Below are 15772 nucleotides of genomic sequence, written 5' to 3'. Positions count from 1 at the left end.
AACTTTTCAGGGAAGTTTGGAACCAATATACACAGGCAGTTAGGAAAGCAAAGGCTAGCTTTTTCAAACAGAAATTTGCATCCTGCAGCACAAACTCCAAAAAGTTCTGGGACACTGTAATGTCCATGGAGATTAAGAGCACCTCCTCCCAGCTGTCTACTGCACTGAGGCTAGGAAACACTGTCACCACCGATAAATCCACAATATTTGAGAATTTCAATAAGCATTTTTCTACAGCTGGCCATGCTTTCCACCTGGCCACCAATACCCTGGTCAACAGCCCTGAACCCCCCACAGCAACTTGTCCAAGCCTCACCCATTTCTCCTTCACCCAAATCCAGATAGCTGATGTTCTGAAAGAGCTGCAAAATCTGGACCCCTACAAATCAGCAGGGCTAGACAATCTGGACCCTCTCTTTCTAAAATTATCCGCCGAAATTTTTGCAACCCCTATTACTAGCCTGTTCAACCTCTCTTTCATATCGTCTCAGATCCCCAAAGATTGGACATCTGCCGCGGTCATCACCCTCTTCAAAAGGGGGAGACATTCTAGACACAAACTGCTACAGACCTATATCTATCCTACCCTGCCTTTCTAAGGTCTTCGAAAGCCAAGAACAGATCACCGACCATTTCGAATCCCACCACACCTTCTCCACTGCAATCTGGTTTCCGAGTTGGTCATGAGTGCAACTAAGCCAAGCTCAAGATCCTAAACGACATCATAACCGCCATCGATAAGAGACAATACTGTCCAGCTGTATTCATCGACCTGGCCAAGGCTTTCGACTCTGTCAATCACCAAATTCTTATCAGCAGACTCAACAGCCTTGGTTTCTCAAATGACTGCCTCGCCTGGTTCACCAACTACTTCTCAGACAGAGTTCAGTGTGTCAAATCGGAGGGCCTGTTGTCCAGACCTCTGGCAGTCTCTATGGGAGTGCCACAGGGTTAAATTCTCGGGTTAACTCTGTATACATCAATGATGTCGCTCTTGCAGCTGGTGATTCTCTGATCCACCTCTACGCAGACGACACCATTCTGTATGCTTCTGGCCTTTTTTTGGACACTGTGTTAAGTAACCTCCAGACGAGCTTCAATGCCATACAACTCTCCTTCCGTGGCCTCCAACTGCTCTTACATGCAAGTAAAACTAAATGCATGCTCTTCAACCGATCGCTGCCCGCACCTGCCCACCCATCCAGCATCACTACTCTGGATGGTTCTGACTTAGAATATGAGGACAACTACAAATACCTAGGTGTCTGGTTAGACTGTAAACTCTCCTTCCAGACTCACATTATTCATCTCCAACCCAAAATGAAATCTAGAATCAGCTTCCTATTTCGCAACAAAGCATCCTTCAGTCATGCTGCCAAACATACCCTCGTAAAACTAACTATCCTGCTGATCCTTGACTTCGGCGATGTCATTTACAAAATAGCCTCCAACACTCTACTCAGCAAATTGGATGCAGTCTATCACAGTGCCATCCGTTTTGTCACCAAAGCCCCATATACTACCCACCACTGCAACCTGTATGCTCACATTGGCTGGCCTTCGCTTCATATTCATCGCCAAACCCACTGGCTCCAGGTTATAAGTCTAGCTAGATAAAGCCCCGCCTTATCTCAGCTCACTGGTCACCATAGCAGCACCCACCCGTAGCACGCGCTCCCAAAGCCAATTCCTCCTTTGGCCGCCTTTCCTTCCAGTTCTCTGCTGCCAATGACTGGAACGAATTGCAAAAATCACTGAAACTGGAGACCCATATCTCCCTCACTAGCTTTAAGCACAAGCTGTCAGAGCAGCTCACAGATCACTGCAGCTGTACATAGCCCATCTGTAAATAGCCCATCCAACCACCCTCATCCCCATACTGTTATTTATTTATTTTTGGTCCTTTGCACCCCAGTATCTCTACTTGCACAGTCATCTTCTGCACATCTATCACTCCAGTGTTTAATTGTTAAATTGTAATTATTTCACCACTATGGCCTATTTATTGCCTTATCTTACCTCATTTGCATACACTTTTGTTATTGGCTGTATGTTTGTTTATTCCATGTGTAACACTGTGTTGTTGTTTGTGTGGCACTGCTTAGCTTTATCTTGGCTAGGTCGCAGTTCTAAATGAGAACTTGTTCTCAAGTAGCCTACCTGGTTAAATAAAGGTGAAATAAAAAATAATAAAATAAAAATTGCAGCTGTTGAAGTCATTATTTTTTATTTCCTCTCAAACATACATACTGAGATATGGCAGGCAGGACTTTTGTATCCAAACAGAACAAGGGTATAGCATTAACAGGACACCGTGTGTGTAGCAAAGAGAGATATGAATCAGTGTAGTGCATATGTCAAACTCATTCCACGGAGGGCCGAGTGCCTTACGGGTTTTTCGCTCCACCCTTGCACTTGATTGACAAATTAAGGTCACTATTCAGTAAGGAACTCCCCTCATCTGGTTGTCTAGGTCTTAATTGAAAGAAAAAAACAGACACTCGGCCCTCCGTGGAATGAGTTTGACACCCCAGTGTAGTGGATTGAATAGGTTGCATGGATGTGGTGAGAACACTGCCCTCCACTGGTAGAGCAGAGCAACTGAAGCAGGGTAGAAAAACATATCTGGTACTGAACATGATTGCTATCTACCTACACAGTGTAGGTTGTGTAAGTCATTCTTTGAATTTAAATTCCTTTGAAAGTTGAAGACATTGGATATGTATGTTATTTCAACTCGTTTCTTCCACATAATTAAAATACGTGGCGCTCAAGATAGTTTTGTCCAGCAATTTTTTTTAAAGTGGCACCAAAATTCCCAGTCTATATGAGGTATTCTGTCATTAGTGTTCTCACCCAACAATGCAAAAGATGTTGGTGGAATTAGCAGCCAGGCAGGTTGTGTGTGTGTGTGTGTGTGTGTGTGTGTGTGTGTGTGTGTGTGTGTGTGTGTGTGTGTGTGTGTGTGTGTGTGTGTGTGTGTGTGTGTGTGTGTGTGTGTGTGTGTGTGTGTGTGTGTGTGTGTGTGTGTGTGTGTGTGTGTCTTCAAGGGTGTGCGCAGACCATAGTTTAGAAAGATTGATCGGGATTCGCATCAAAGCTCGTTGCCATGGTGACCAAAATGATCTTTTGGAACAGCCAACTTTATTCCCAGCTGAGAAAAGAGGTACTGAAGCCTGTTGTGCTCTGGTTCTAATCATGTATCGACAACTGTACACAAATACTATTGAATACATTCTGATTTACACAATCCATGTTGAGGCTGATGTAGCTCATTTTGAGGATGCAGCTTCAAGGTGACATTGATGCCTCCAACGTGACAGTGATCAGGACAATGAGGCACCAGTGGACTAAGAAAATAAAATGACGTTACAACTACCATTACTACAGTGCCTGGCTATCCAACTGTCTGGCCTTAAAGTGAACTTGACCTCAAGTTTGACAAAAGGACCACATATAGAAATTCAATTCCAACAATGTCTCTTGTCCCACTGGCCATCACAGACCAATGTCTATGTGGCTTTGAGGAGAGGCACTCAACTAAGAGGAAGAGAAACTGATTGTCATTTCAGAATGCAGTGGGGCACTCAGCAAAGCCAAGAGGACATGGTGTGCTTCTGTTTTTGTTTTTACTTAGATGTCAACCCCCCCCCCAAAAAAAAAGTTGAATATAAATTTTAAGTCAACAAGAAAGAGGAACAACTTCATCAAGTCTTACCGATTCCTTATTATACCTATGTAGCCCCTGAAGGGACTCCTAACAACAAAGGGGGTTTATTGTCTTCTCAGGAAATCAACATTCTCTGTGTTGTCTTGCCAACCCCTCATCACACCTCTGAGAAGAAGAGGTTCTGTTGTCTTTACATCCTATAGGTCTGATATCTGATTGAGGTTAACGTTACAGTAATAATATTGGTCAACAACTCCGATTTTGAATAGAAACAACGCGGATGTTATAAAGGGGTCTTAAAATTCATTGTTTCTCTCTTTTGTTGTAGACCTGCGCCGGTGAGATACACTTTCTTCCTTCCTTCACCCCAGGGACTCTTGGTGCATGGTCTTTCAGGCTATGACCTCTCTCACTCTCCATGAGCATCCTTAGAATAGTGCCTTGTAATGCTTGTTAATGCTTTGTAACTTAAGTTTGTGCCTTGTATAATGTAGCATTCATCTTACAAATGAATGAAATACACTTGTATTTAGAATTACATTCCTATTCCTTTATTGATTGCCTATTACTAACTCAACAATAGTCTCTTGCATATTTGATTTATCTTTATGGAATGAGATAAACAGGCTAATTGCATAGTCTTATCATGGGTCACGTGAGGTATACAGTCGTGGCCAAAAGTTTTGAGAATGACACAAATATTAATTTCCACAAAGTTGGCTACTTCAGTGTCTTTAGATATTTTTGTCAGATGTTACTATGGAATACTGAAGTATATTTACAAGCATTTCATACGTGTCAAAGGCTTTTATTGACAATTACATGAAGTTGATGCAAAGAGTCAATATTTGCAGTGTTGACCCTTCTTTTCCAAGACCTCTGCAATCCGACCTGGCATGCTGTCAATTAACTTCTGGGCCACATCCTGACTGATGGCAGCCCATTCTTGCATAATCAATGCTTGGAATTTGTCAGAATTTATGGGTTTTCCGTGTCTTGAGGATTGACCACAGGTTCTTAATGGGATTAAGGTCTGGGGAGTTTCCTGGCCATGGACCCAAAACATTGATATTTTGTTCCCCGAGCCACTTAGTTATCACTTTTGCCTTATGGCAAGGTGCACCATCATGCTGGAAAAGGCATTGTTCATCACCAAACTGTTCCTGGATGGTTGGGAGAAGTTGCTCTCGGAGGATTTGTTGGTACCATTCTTATTCATGGCTTTGTTTTTAGGCAAAATTGTGAGTGAGCCCACTCCCTTGGCTGAGAAGCAACCCCACACATGAATGGTCTCAGGACGCTTTACTGTTGGCATGACACAGGACTGATGGTAGCGCTCACCTTGTCTTTCCCGGACAAGCTTTTTTCTGGATGCCCCAAACAATCGGAAATCAGAGAAAATGACTTTACCCCAGTCCTCAGCAGTCCAATCCCTGTACCTTCTGCAGAATACCAGTCTGTCCCTGATGTTGTTCCTGAAGAGAAGTGATTTCTTTGCTGCCCTTCTTGACACCAGGCCATCCTCCAAAAGTCTTCGCCTCACTGTGCGTGCAGATGCACTCACACCTGCCTGGTGCTATTCCTGAGCAAGCTCTGTACTGGTGATGCCCCGATCCCGCAGATGAATCAACTTTAGGAGACGGTCCTGGCGCTTACTTTAATTTCTTGGCTGCCCTGAAGCCTTCTTCAAAACATTTGAACCGCTCTCCTTGAAGTTCTTGATGATCCGATAAATGGTTGATTTAGGTGCAATCTTACTGGCAGCAATATCCTTGCACAAAAAGAGCTTCACAGGCAAAGCAATGATGATGGCATGTGTTTCCTTGCAGGAAACCATGGTTGACAGAGGAAGAACACTGATTCCAAGCACCACCCTCCTTTTGAAGCTTCCAGTCTGTTACTCGACCTGACAGAGTGATCTCCAGCCTTGTCCTCGTCAACACTCACACCTGTGTTAAATGAGAGAATCACTGACATGTCAGCTGGTCCTTTTTTTGGCATGGCTGAAATGCAGTGGAAATGTTTTGGGGGGGGATTCAGTTCATTTGCATGGCAAAGAGGGACTTTGCAATTAATTGCAATTCATCTAATCACTCTTCATAACATTCTAAAGTATATGCAAATTGCCATCATACAAACTGAGGCAGCAGACTTTGTCAAAATTAATATTTGTATCATTCTCAAAACTTCTGGCCACGACTGTATAACTATCGCACTATACCTATAGGAGAAATGGCAGTCATATGCAGTATATTCTATCACACTGAAATGCTTGCAGAGTTTTACAAATCATGTAAAAGACATACTGTATCAGAAATGTAATACTACAGCAATAACATATAACTTACTATAAGCCTAACCAAAGTACACAAATACCAAGAATGTGTGATTTACACCAAACCATATCTCATATCTATGGTAACAGTTGTGGAAAAATGAAAGTATGAGAATCTATCGCACTATGAATGATACAGTCGTAGGAGTTCTGTGATGAATGAAATGCCTTTGGTCTGTCAACGGTTTATGGTTCTTATTGGTGTGAAAATGGCGCCTTTCCTCCTTATTGACGTTTACAGGGCATTTCCGAAAGGGCAGCCCAGCTCGTGGTCGTGGCCCTGGTGTGTTGAGGGAAATGTATGTGTCTTGTGTTTTTCCACCTCCACCTCTTTCTGACATGGTGTTGTTCGCGTTTCAGAGTGTTGGTGGGAGAGCACGAGTCGAACAAATCCCTCACTAGTCCAGTAGCAAGCCACAGAGGTCCATCAGGCTTCCACAAATGCCCACGCTATTAATCTGTGTTACAAAAGACTCACTGCAGAATGTATCCTAATTTTGACACGAGTGCAACGTGTGGGAGATCTCGTAGGCTCCATATCAGTAGAACATGATCTACTGTTTACGAAAGGTTTTAGAGAAATGTTATCTTATTCTAAACAAAACTCTATATGGGCAATATTATTTTAGGAGGTATTTTTCTGAGCAGATGGTTCCAAGCCAGCCAGCCAATTCATGGGAGACGAAATAACCCACATATATTCTCTCCAGCTTTCGCTCTCCCCGACCCCTGCCATCCTCAGCTGGGTGAGTGGTCGCTTGCACCAGAGATCCCAGAGATGGAAGAGATTGGCTCTGAGGACCAAGAGCAAGAAACCGCTGATAATGAAATATGGCCTCCTTCAAGAAACAAGATAAGGGTTTATTTAATTTTTTCTCCAATGACTATCAGTTCCACAAGATCAAATGCATTTCGGTGTACACGGATGTCCCCATTCCATCCATATCAACTAGCCTCCAGGCCTCATCTCAGTGAAGATCTTTAAGGTCACTGAAATAAAAAATTCTACCTCCATTACATTTCAGATCTACCAAAAAAAAACAAAGTTATTGCTTAAAAGTACAAAGGTAAAATGATATCTGATAACGCTGCAGTCCTGTCATTTCATTAGTGCCGTTAGAGCTTTGATGAGAGCCTGACTGTGTCGTGTACCAGTAAGAATAATAATTACATTAATTTAGCATGAACAAAACCTACATACCTCCATTTTCCAAACATGTCGCTGTGTGGTGGTGGTGAGGGCCTTTCAGAGGGCTGGTTGAGGAACAGATGAGGGGTTTTAAATGAAGATACAGGTAGTGGGTTAAAACTCAGTTACTGATAGTTTTACTACGCAGAGGAGAAGCAGTCAAGACTGCCAGGTTTGTGAATAACAAGACGGGAAAAAAGACAAAGCAGGCGGTTTAAAAAGGAGATTATTTCACAAACTAGAGGAAGGATGAGGAATGAACAGAATAGTTTCAGGCCTCCTATAATGTATTACTAAATCACATGCACCTTACAACTTCCTATAAAAATGCTAATAGGAATGGTGCTGGACCACCCTGGGGCAGTTCTAGGAAGATGAGACAATTACCGTTACATTAGTCCTGATAGGAAGCCCTCCTGTGCCTCTTCTCTCAAGGTGAGGGAGACTAATGACTTGGGTGGCATTGCTATATTAGTCCAGCGTCGCAGTGTCTTGGAGACGCTGCCAGGGATGGGTGGTCCCTCTCCAGTCAGACTGCGAGGTGATTGGCGATGATGAATAACCATGGTCGGGGAGCACACAGTGTGTCTATTGTGACAACTGAACCACCGCTGTCACGTTACATTACCGGCTCAGTGGCATCGTATCATCACATCAAATTAGCCTTAATGAACACTAACGAGTCGACAGAGATAATCAAACTTTTATTAAATGACTTCATCTTTTGTACATGCATAATGTAGAGAGAGAAAGAGGTGTCCCTTACAGAAAAAAACATGTCACATGATCACGTGAAGTTCATGTGATAACATGTGTCATGTAAAACGTGATAACATGATATTATGTGAAATAAATGTGACAACATGAGGCGCAAAATGTCAACGTGACACCATTAAACTACACTTGACACCATTTGAGTAAATGTGGGGATGGGGATGCAAAACTTTAACATGTGATAGCATGAAACTACATGTGACAACATTTGAGCTAGACAAAAACCTTCAGGGGACCATGACACAACATACCAAGAATGCCCTAAAAACGTCCTGGAGAAAATCCTTTCCTTGAAACAAACCGGGACCTAGATAAAACCTCCTGGGGACCACGACACAACATCCCAAGAACGTCCTAACAAGGTCCTTTGGGGACATCCCTGGAACAAAACTGGAACTAGACAAAAACCTCCAGGGGACCACGACACAACATCCCAAGAACGTCATTGAGGAACATGTTAGGATGTTTGTAAGATGTTCTCAAGACCTTTGCTTTACCATTCATCAGGACGTAACGTGATGATAAGTAAAGTAATTACATGGTATGGGAGTTTTAAAGTAAGTGGTAAGCTGTTCCGCTAAAATAGTTCAAACCTATTTAATCAATGTCATTATGATTACATTAGACATGATCACTTAGTAGTTAAGTACTGACTTTTCAATATGACCCCACCTGGGATTTGAACTAACAACCTTTGGATTTGGGGTAAACTGATCTTTTTGCTGCGCCACAAACTCTGTAGCGTTCCTCTACACTTACCAAAATAGTGGCGTCTACACTGCTATTTTAGTTAGCAGTTAATCTGACTATTCTCTCATCATTTAATTAACTTATTTCAGCAATTTGAGGATTTTCTGTACAGTTGTCTAATGTTTGTGGGGCATTTATTGTTTTAACATTACTCCTGAATCACTCCGATAAATATGTACTTTTAACAAAGCTGAGATTTCCAAAGTGTAGGAATATGTCAGAATGCCATGAACAAAGAGGTTGTGAGTTGAAATCCTAGGTGAGGACATGTGGAGTAATAATTACTGTGTAAACAAACATAAACAACGTAATCATGCATGTCAAAGTGTGCCAAATATGTAAGTTGAAAACATGATGTTAAAAGCACTGTCTGTGTGTTCTAACAACTCTGTTTTATTTGCAGGGCATCACCTGTGAAATCTCAAGTTAAAAATATCCCCCAAAAGATTCACATTTGAATCAAAATGTGAAAGGTTATGTGAAACGTCACATGTGAAACATCATTACGTTGAAGTGTTCCAAAAACACATTGTTTCACGTGTTTTTTCCTGTAAGGGCTGTGTGTGTGTGTGTGTGTGTGTGTGTGTGTGTGTGTACCGGTAGGAGGGGTTTCTATATCAAGATGTACCCCAGTAAAGTCTAAAAACCTAAAATCTTTACCACCCAGTGGGCTTTACAGAATACATGATGCAACAGCCACACGTTTGTTTCAGCACAGAAATGGGCCCATGTATGTAATGCAAAGATATAAATACGGCCGGGTTAAAGTAATAGAACTTCTCACAGCCACATCACTGTCTTGAGAAATCAAGAAGAGATGCATTTCAAAAAGTATGTTCCTTCAGTTGATTTGGTTATCATACAACAAAATGCACTGCAGTAGCGTATTCTATAACTCTTGCTCACTATACACCAAGAGCAGCTACATCTATCAATATTGCAAACAATTATAGTTGTAAACGCTTGAGTTACAGATGCAAAATGCATTTCAAAAGATTCCACATGTGTTTCTACTGGGGTGTAACCCCAAGACCTCTACCCATCAACAATACTATAACATTTCATTTTCAACATTGAAATGGCTATAAAGCATAGAATTAATGAAAACAAGTTTCTTGCTTTTTATGATTTATAATGGGGATATATATATTTGAATGACTTCAGGTTTAAAATATACCACCTGGACTAAAATCAGGGCGTCAATTGGGTTTGGCAGAGTATGGCAGTCATCATATCCTAGCTCAACACCAACAATATAAAATAGGCTACTAAAATCTTTCCAATCCCCATTAAAAGGCAATAGCAGTTTAGCGTATTATGACTGGAGTAAATTTTGCTTGTTTTTGCTGTTCTCTGAATAGCATTTTAGAGTTTTAAATTGTGTAGAAACGCAGTAAATAAAACGTCAACTTTATCCCCCCACCCATGTCACTGGCATACCCTAGGTTTCGCTGAAACGACCCCACTGATTAAAATGTACCAAGTATAAATCGGAACAAGAGAGTAAAAGCTGCATCGACATGAACAGAAAAAGCACCAGGCTTTTTTTTTATCCCCTTGGGGAAATGGAACTAATGGATTTCAAAAAAGACGTCCGTAACATGCAAGGCATTATGCCCACTTTGGCTGATGGTAGCAGGGATTTTGTCTTGAATTTGGTCTAAATGACACAGGCTCCATCACAGAGCCAGTTCTTTCACGTGCGGATGGAGACCAGGTTTTAGTGCTTTGAAGGACAATACGGCCTCTGGGCTGACAATGCATTTACACTGTAATAATGCAGATAAACAGAAGCACAGAGAGCCGGTTGCGCATAATCTACGCAAGTACTGTACACCTTGGTCGACAGATCATTAGAGTCAAAATGTCCAAGAACTCTTTTAGTTCCTAAAACAAACAAAGCATCCCTCATGTGCTCGGTGATGCACCACGTACATTCAATTTCCTTTTTAAGATTAATCAAAAAGAACAACAAATCTAAATTGCCTATGTACAAGAGATTTACATTAAATATACCATCACAGAACCTCATTTAGACACCCCATGGGATCTAAATAGGACTAGAGCTTTCAGTGGCTTCAGTTTCCCCTCAGAACTGAATAAAAACATCCTCAGGGAGGACGCTCAAGGTGCGTTTAAGACACAAAGGCTCTAGAAGCTACTTTTAAATGTCCTCTTCCACCCAGCGACAACAAGAGACACCACCGACACAGAGAACGGACATGCTGCTGCTGGACTTGGAACGAGGGTGGAAAGGGAAGGGTGGGTGAGAGCAGGGGGTGTAAGGCCTTGAGAGGGGCACTCCGTTGGAGGGGTGGGGGGTGGTTTGTTTTCTTTTTGGAAGTGGAGATCCGTGGTTCGTTGGGTTCTACCTCGTCAGCTGGCCCACCACCTTCAGGAGAGTTTTGTTCTCCTGCTTCAGCTGCTCGTTCTCATCCTCAATGTCATCGAGGTCCTGCAAAACAAAAACAAAGGAGACAGCTCCACTTCAGCTTGATAGAAAGGAAGTCATATACCATCATTATGCAAGATCTGCCTTATTTTTACCTCAGAGGAGTTAGCGTGTCAGTTTAGAGAAAGATGAGAGAGTGAGAGGTGGAACGAAGAGTATCACCTCCCGGGTCTCCCTTCAGCAGAATTGCCTTGATAATAACGAATTAAACTTGAACAGCTCCAATTAGGCACAAATGAGGAGCCCTGTTGCCACGACGCCCTCTCATCAAAGCGCTGATCTAAAAGTGACACTTCTCATTTTCGGCTTCCTCCATCACTGCCGGCAGTGACAGGCGACCGTCAGGATTAGCTAAGCCGCACTTGTCGGAAACTTAAAAAGCGAGGTAGTCTGCAAGTCAAACACTGGAGGTCACAGAGCCACAGACATGGTGTGGCTACAGAACAGCTCACTGTCTGAGCTCTGACAAGGGGAGAAAAGCCGTCTCATTTCGCATCAGACGGCTGCTAGATTCACTCGATAGCCATGACATCGTTTTTCTGGCCTCCGGCATACCACTTGAACCTTTTTAAGTTACAACCGACTAATAACTTTATTCACATTTCATTGAATCTCCCAACATAGATTATATCTACATGTACTTGCAACCTGCTTGAGCCTGTATTCTATGTAGCCAATACCCAGAGTCAGATGTTCTCCGGGGTCATATTGTCTGCCAGCACCTCTGCCTTATCCAAGTCTTCCCTACAAAACAAACTTTGCTAGTGAGTCACAGTTCAATCTTCAAGCGCCGCGAGAAAGAGACGCCACACTGGATCTGTTCCTTATCTCCTGCCTTCCCATCAGGCCTTGCAGTAACCTCTCCGAGGGACATTTCTGATCACTATCGCCCCGGTGAGTGTTCCCACAGGGAGACTTCCTCTTATGAGGTCCTGTTCATGTGATGCTATCCGGGCTCTCTGATCCAACAGTTATATGGCCTCCTTCACATGGCCAGATGGCTCATAGGCTGTAGACTGCAGTAGCTATCTTAACGAACAAATGTGACGATAATAAAGACAGTCAGGCATAGAGGACCCTTGCAAGTTCCTGAAATGTGCAAAATCAACACTGACCAGCAACTGTATTTGTTGGCAGGGGAGACACAGTGCTTGTTTGCATTGGAATGCCTCATCGAGGAGGGCTGCAAACTCTCTTTTGGAATATTTCAGAGATGAAAGGCTTTTGGGAAACCCAGCAGGAGGCCTCCAATGCCAAAAACATTGCCAAAACCTGTGACCCAGATAACGGGAGCAGGGGTCATGCGATGGGGAGATTTTGTTGATGGTCTCAGAGCGCTGGGAACACTGGAATACTGGCCCAAGACTGTAGACTCAGGAAACAGAAACTTTGACCTCTGATGAAACCAACAGCAAAGAGACCCGCTGTTGATGTTGCTTCTCAATATTCAATGCCAGGAGCTAGACAATGATCTATGAAACCTTCAAAGTGAGTGAATGCCATCTACTTTAGAAAAATACAAAATAACAACATCGGGGGAAATGCTGAGGAATTTGTGTTTCTGAGGACCCCAGAATTTGCCTCTCTGCATAGTGTGGGTCTACAGTAGGTATGGAGACAGGGGGTGGGGTATTTGTCTCTCTGCATAGTGTGGGTCTACAGTAGGTATGGAGACAGGGGGTGGGGTATTTGTCTCTCTGCATAGTGTGGGTCTACAGTAGGTATGGAGACAGGGGGTGGGGGTATTTGCCTGTAGGCTGTCACAGATCTGACTCCCTGGTGCCAAGGAGAGGTAATATAATTGGTCTCGGGAGAAAGAGGCACATGAGACACAGCTGTCTCTTTAAATTCAGAGTCTTCGGATTTAGCCTAATATATGGACTACTAAATGGTTACATAACATTCAGGAGCAAATAGGAGTGGAGATTTAGTAACTCTTGACTAATGACGAACTAATTACAGGCTGATAACCCTAGTGGTTATAAGTCACGTTACATCTCAAGGGATGATTGAAATCAGACTTGTACTCCAAACTAGAAGCGTTTCTCTTAACCACAGTGTGTAGGATGTTGATTGGCATAAGGACTCTTGACTTATAGCAGGGGGCTAGTGTTTTCTTAAGACTAGATCCAATAGACTGCCAGGGAAGGGAAAATGTCATGTTTTGAAAAGAGCAGCTGTTTTAAGTTAGGCGGCACACAGCGAAACTCAAACGTTGTTTCTCCAAACTGCCAAGGGGTGCAGGGGAGTGGAACTGAAAAGCTCTGCACCTTGAACACGTCTGCATATCGTTTACTTCAGGCTCTGCAGACCAAAACCGGATGGGGTTACGAACCGTGCGGTTGACAATGAGTTTAAAATGTTGATAAAATACCAAATCAGATCCAGTTCAGAGGTTAGGGTACGGAAGATAAATAGAGCGAGAGAGAACATGAGAAAATCACTTTTTTGGGGGGGGTGCCTGTGCGAGTGTTAATCCTTGCAAGCGCTGGATAATTGTAATCTTCTGCTTATCCGAGAAGCAGCTTTACAATATCAAGCTGATTGCCTGCAGATAGCGACGTGGTAATTTGGCAATCGGTTCTATTTAGTCCTCGGCTTCACTCAACACAGCTGTGTGAGACTGAATATCTCCAAGTTTCCTCTGCAGTGCACAGTTACTAAAAATGACAAGCTTTCAACTGACAAATAAGAGAAACTATAATAAGATTCACATAGAAATGGGTGTTATAGATCAGTCACTCATTGAAAGCAAGTCTAAGAAGTGGTAGATCTGTTCAATGTGTGCTATTTATATGCTTCCCTTACATTACATTTTTAACTTTTAGTTTTGTACGCCAGCTTTAAACAACTGAAAATACAATATTTTGGGTTATGGAAAATACATTTCCCAACAGCTTAAATGGTACAATGATTCTCTACAATATACTTGCCAATTGTCACAAACTGAAATTAAGCGAACTATTCTAATTTTTGCAACCAGGAAATGGCGGAGCGATTTCTGCTTTGTGCACCTTTAACTGTGGCAGTTAGACGTGGCAAGACAGAGTTGTCCATCAAAGGATTACTGGTAAAAAAAACCACATAGATAAACATTACTATACCTGTGTTCAAGACTAGAAGGGTACCATACATATCACACATTATAATTTAAGGAGCATACTATTAATTACTAATAATTGTGAAAGTATATGTATTCAAAATACCTGTAAATGACTTAACTCTCAGTGCCTTAGTGGCTGCCCACCCTAGCCCACCTCTACCCCCTCAACCCTGGGCGACCGTCTCCAACACTCCCCACCCTAGCCAACCTCTACACTCCCAACCCTGGTTGACCCCCCCCCCCCCTCAACAATCTAGCCCACCTCTACCCTCTCAACCCTGAATGACTGTCTCCGACACCCCCCAGCCTTGCCCAACTCTACCTTCTCAACCCTGGGCGAACCCTCTCCAACACTCACTCTATTCAGCAAGTCAATCTCCTCCTTCAGCTTTCCAATTAGGTCGTCTTTTTCCTGGTGGGCTTTCAGCAGCTGCCCGTTCTCCTGCCTCTGTCTGGCCAGCTCCTGAGGAAGAAGGGACAAAGAGCTCTTTAACGTTAGAACACATACTGCAGCACGTTGGTACGGTCCACACACACACACAGAGAGACAGAGAGACAGAGAGAGAGAACAAATATAGACGCCTCAGCCATGTGGACATATGGTCACGCTTCACGTTGATCTTTACGCTGCTAAATGAAGGCTTGCCAGGAATCTGCCTCTCCAACTTATCTGTAGTAAAAACAAAGTTAAGTGTGAACTGGTTTCCATGGAAACCCATATAGCAACGAGAAAACATCAAACATAATGAATATAGCATGACGTACCGTGGCAACAATAAACCTTCAGGATGCAGAAGACAAATGTTATTTTATGGAGGGTTACCCGAGTTACATGGGTAACTGAAGGTTCAAAGTAATATTTTCATTATCAATGACAGCAATCAAGGACACTGCACATTTGTCAATGTTGTATAAAGCTATGAAATCTACTGCATTTAAACAACAAGCCTGAGACCAGCGACAGAACTTGCTGAAATCAATACAAAACTAAAGTGCACCGACTGCTCTCTCGAACTCGCCAGTGATGTGCAAACTCTTAATTTTACAGGCGTCATGGCAAGTGAAAGCAGTAGATTTTCTTTTATAAATGGACTGGACCGGGGTGACATTTGAGAATGTAAAAAGTGATTGCGAGGGAGTACAGAGTGTTTCATAAGAACAGGGTGATGGGGAAGAGAGAACTCCCACTCTTCCTAACTCCGGTAAAAGACATTCTCTGACTGAACACAGAGGAGTTATTGCAGACAGGATTATAGGAAGGGCTACATCTGACTGAAGACGAACAGCAAGGCCAGACTGGGCAGCCGCTCAAACGATTCCGAGAGGAATTCATCTTTTACAAATAAATCCTCAAGATTTATCAGGATGCTGATAGCCGCTTTAAAAACAATTATAGGTCACCTCTCCCCAGGCCCTGCTGCTATCAAAGTATCTCTGCCCCTGTGACGGAGACAGACAACACAGGGCTTTCAGGAAATGTGAGATGGATATAGAAAGAG

At 42.8% G+C, this 15772-nt stretch overlaps 1 protein-coding gene across 3 annotated transcripts in view; it reads right to left on the bottom strand.

The window, feature by feature from the left end:
* Window positions 1-7885: 7885 nt before the first annotated feature.
* The window catches only part of LOC129865046 (PRKC apoptosis WT1 regulator protein-like), a 71681-nt gene continuing 63794 nt past the window's right edge, over window positions 7886-15772 (bottom strand). For all 3 annotated transcript variants that reach the window (XM_055937467.1, XM_055937469.1, XM_055937470.1), the window contains exons 6-7: window positions 14632-14736; window positions 7886-11173 (exon numbers count right to left, since the gene is read on the bottom strand). In XM_055937467.1, coding sequence (XP_055793442.1) covers window positions 11087-11173; window positions 14632-14736 — 192 coding nt within the window. In that variant the 3' untranslated portion in view covers window positions 7886-11086. The remainder of the gene's footprint in view (window positions 11174-14631; window positions 14737-15772) is intronic.

The sequence above is a fragment of the Salvelinus fontinalis genome, chromosome 11, assembly GCF_029448725.1.
Source record: "Salvelinus fontinalis isolate EN_2023a chromosome 11, ASM2944872v1, whole genome shotgun sequence".
Lineage (NCBI taxonomy): Eukaryota > Metazoa > Chordata > Actinopteri > Salmoniformes > Salmonidae > Salvelinus > Salvelinus fontinalis.
This window is presented reverse-complemented; position numbering and strand designations above follow the sequence as displayed.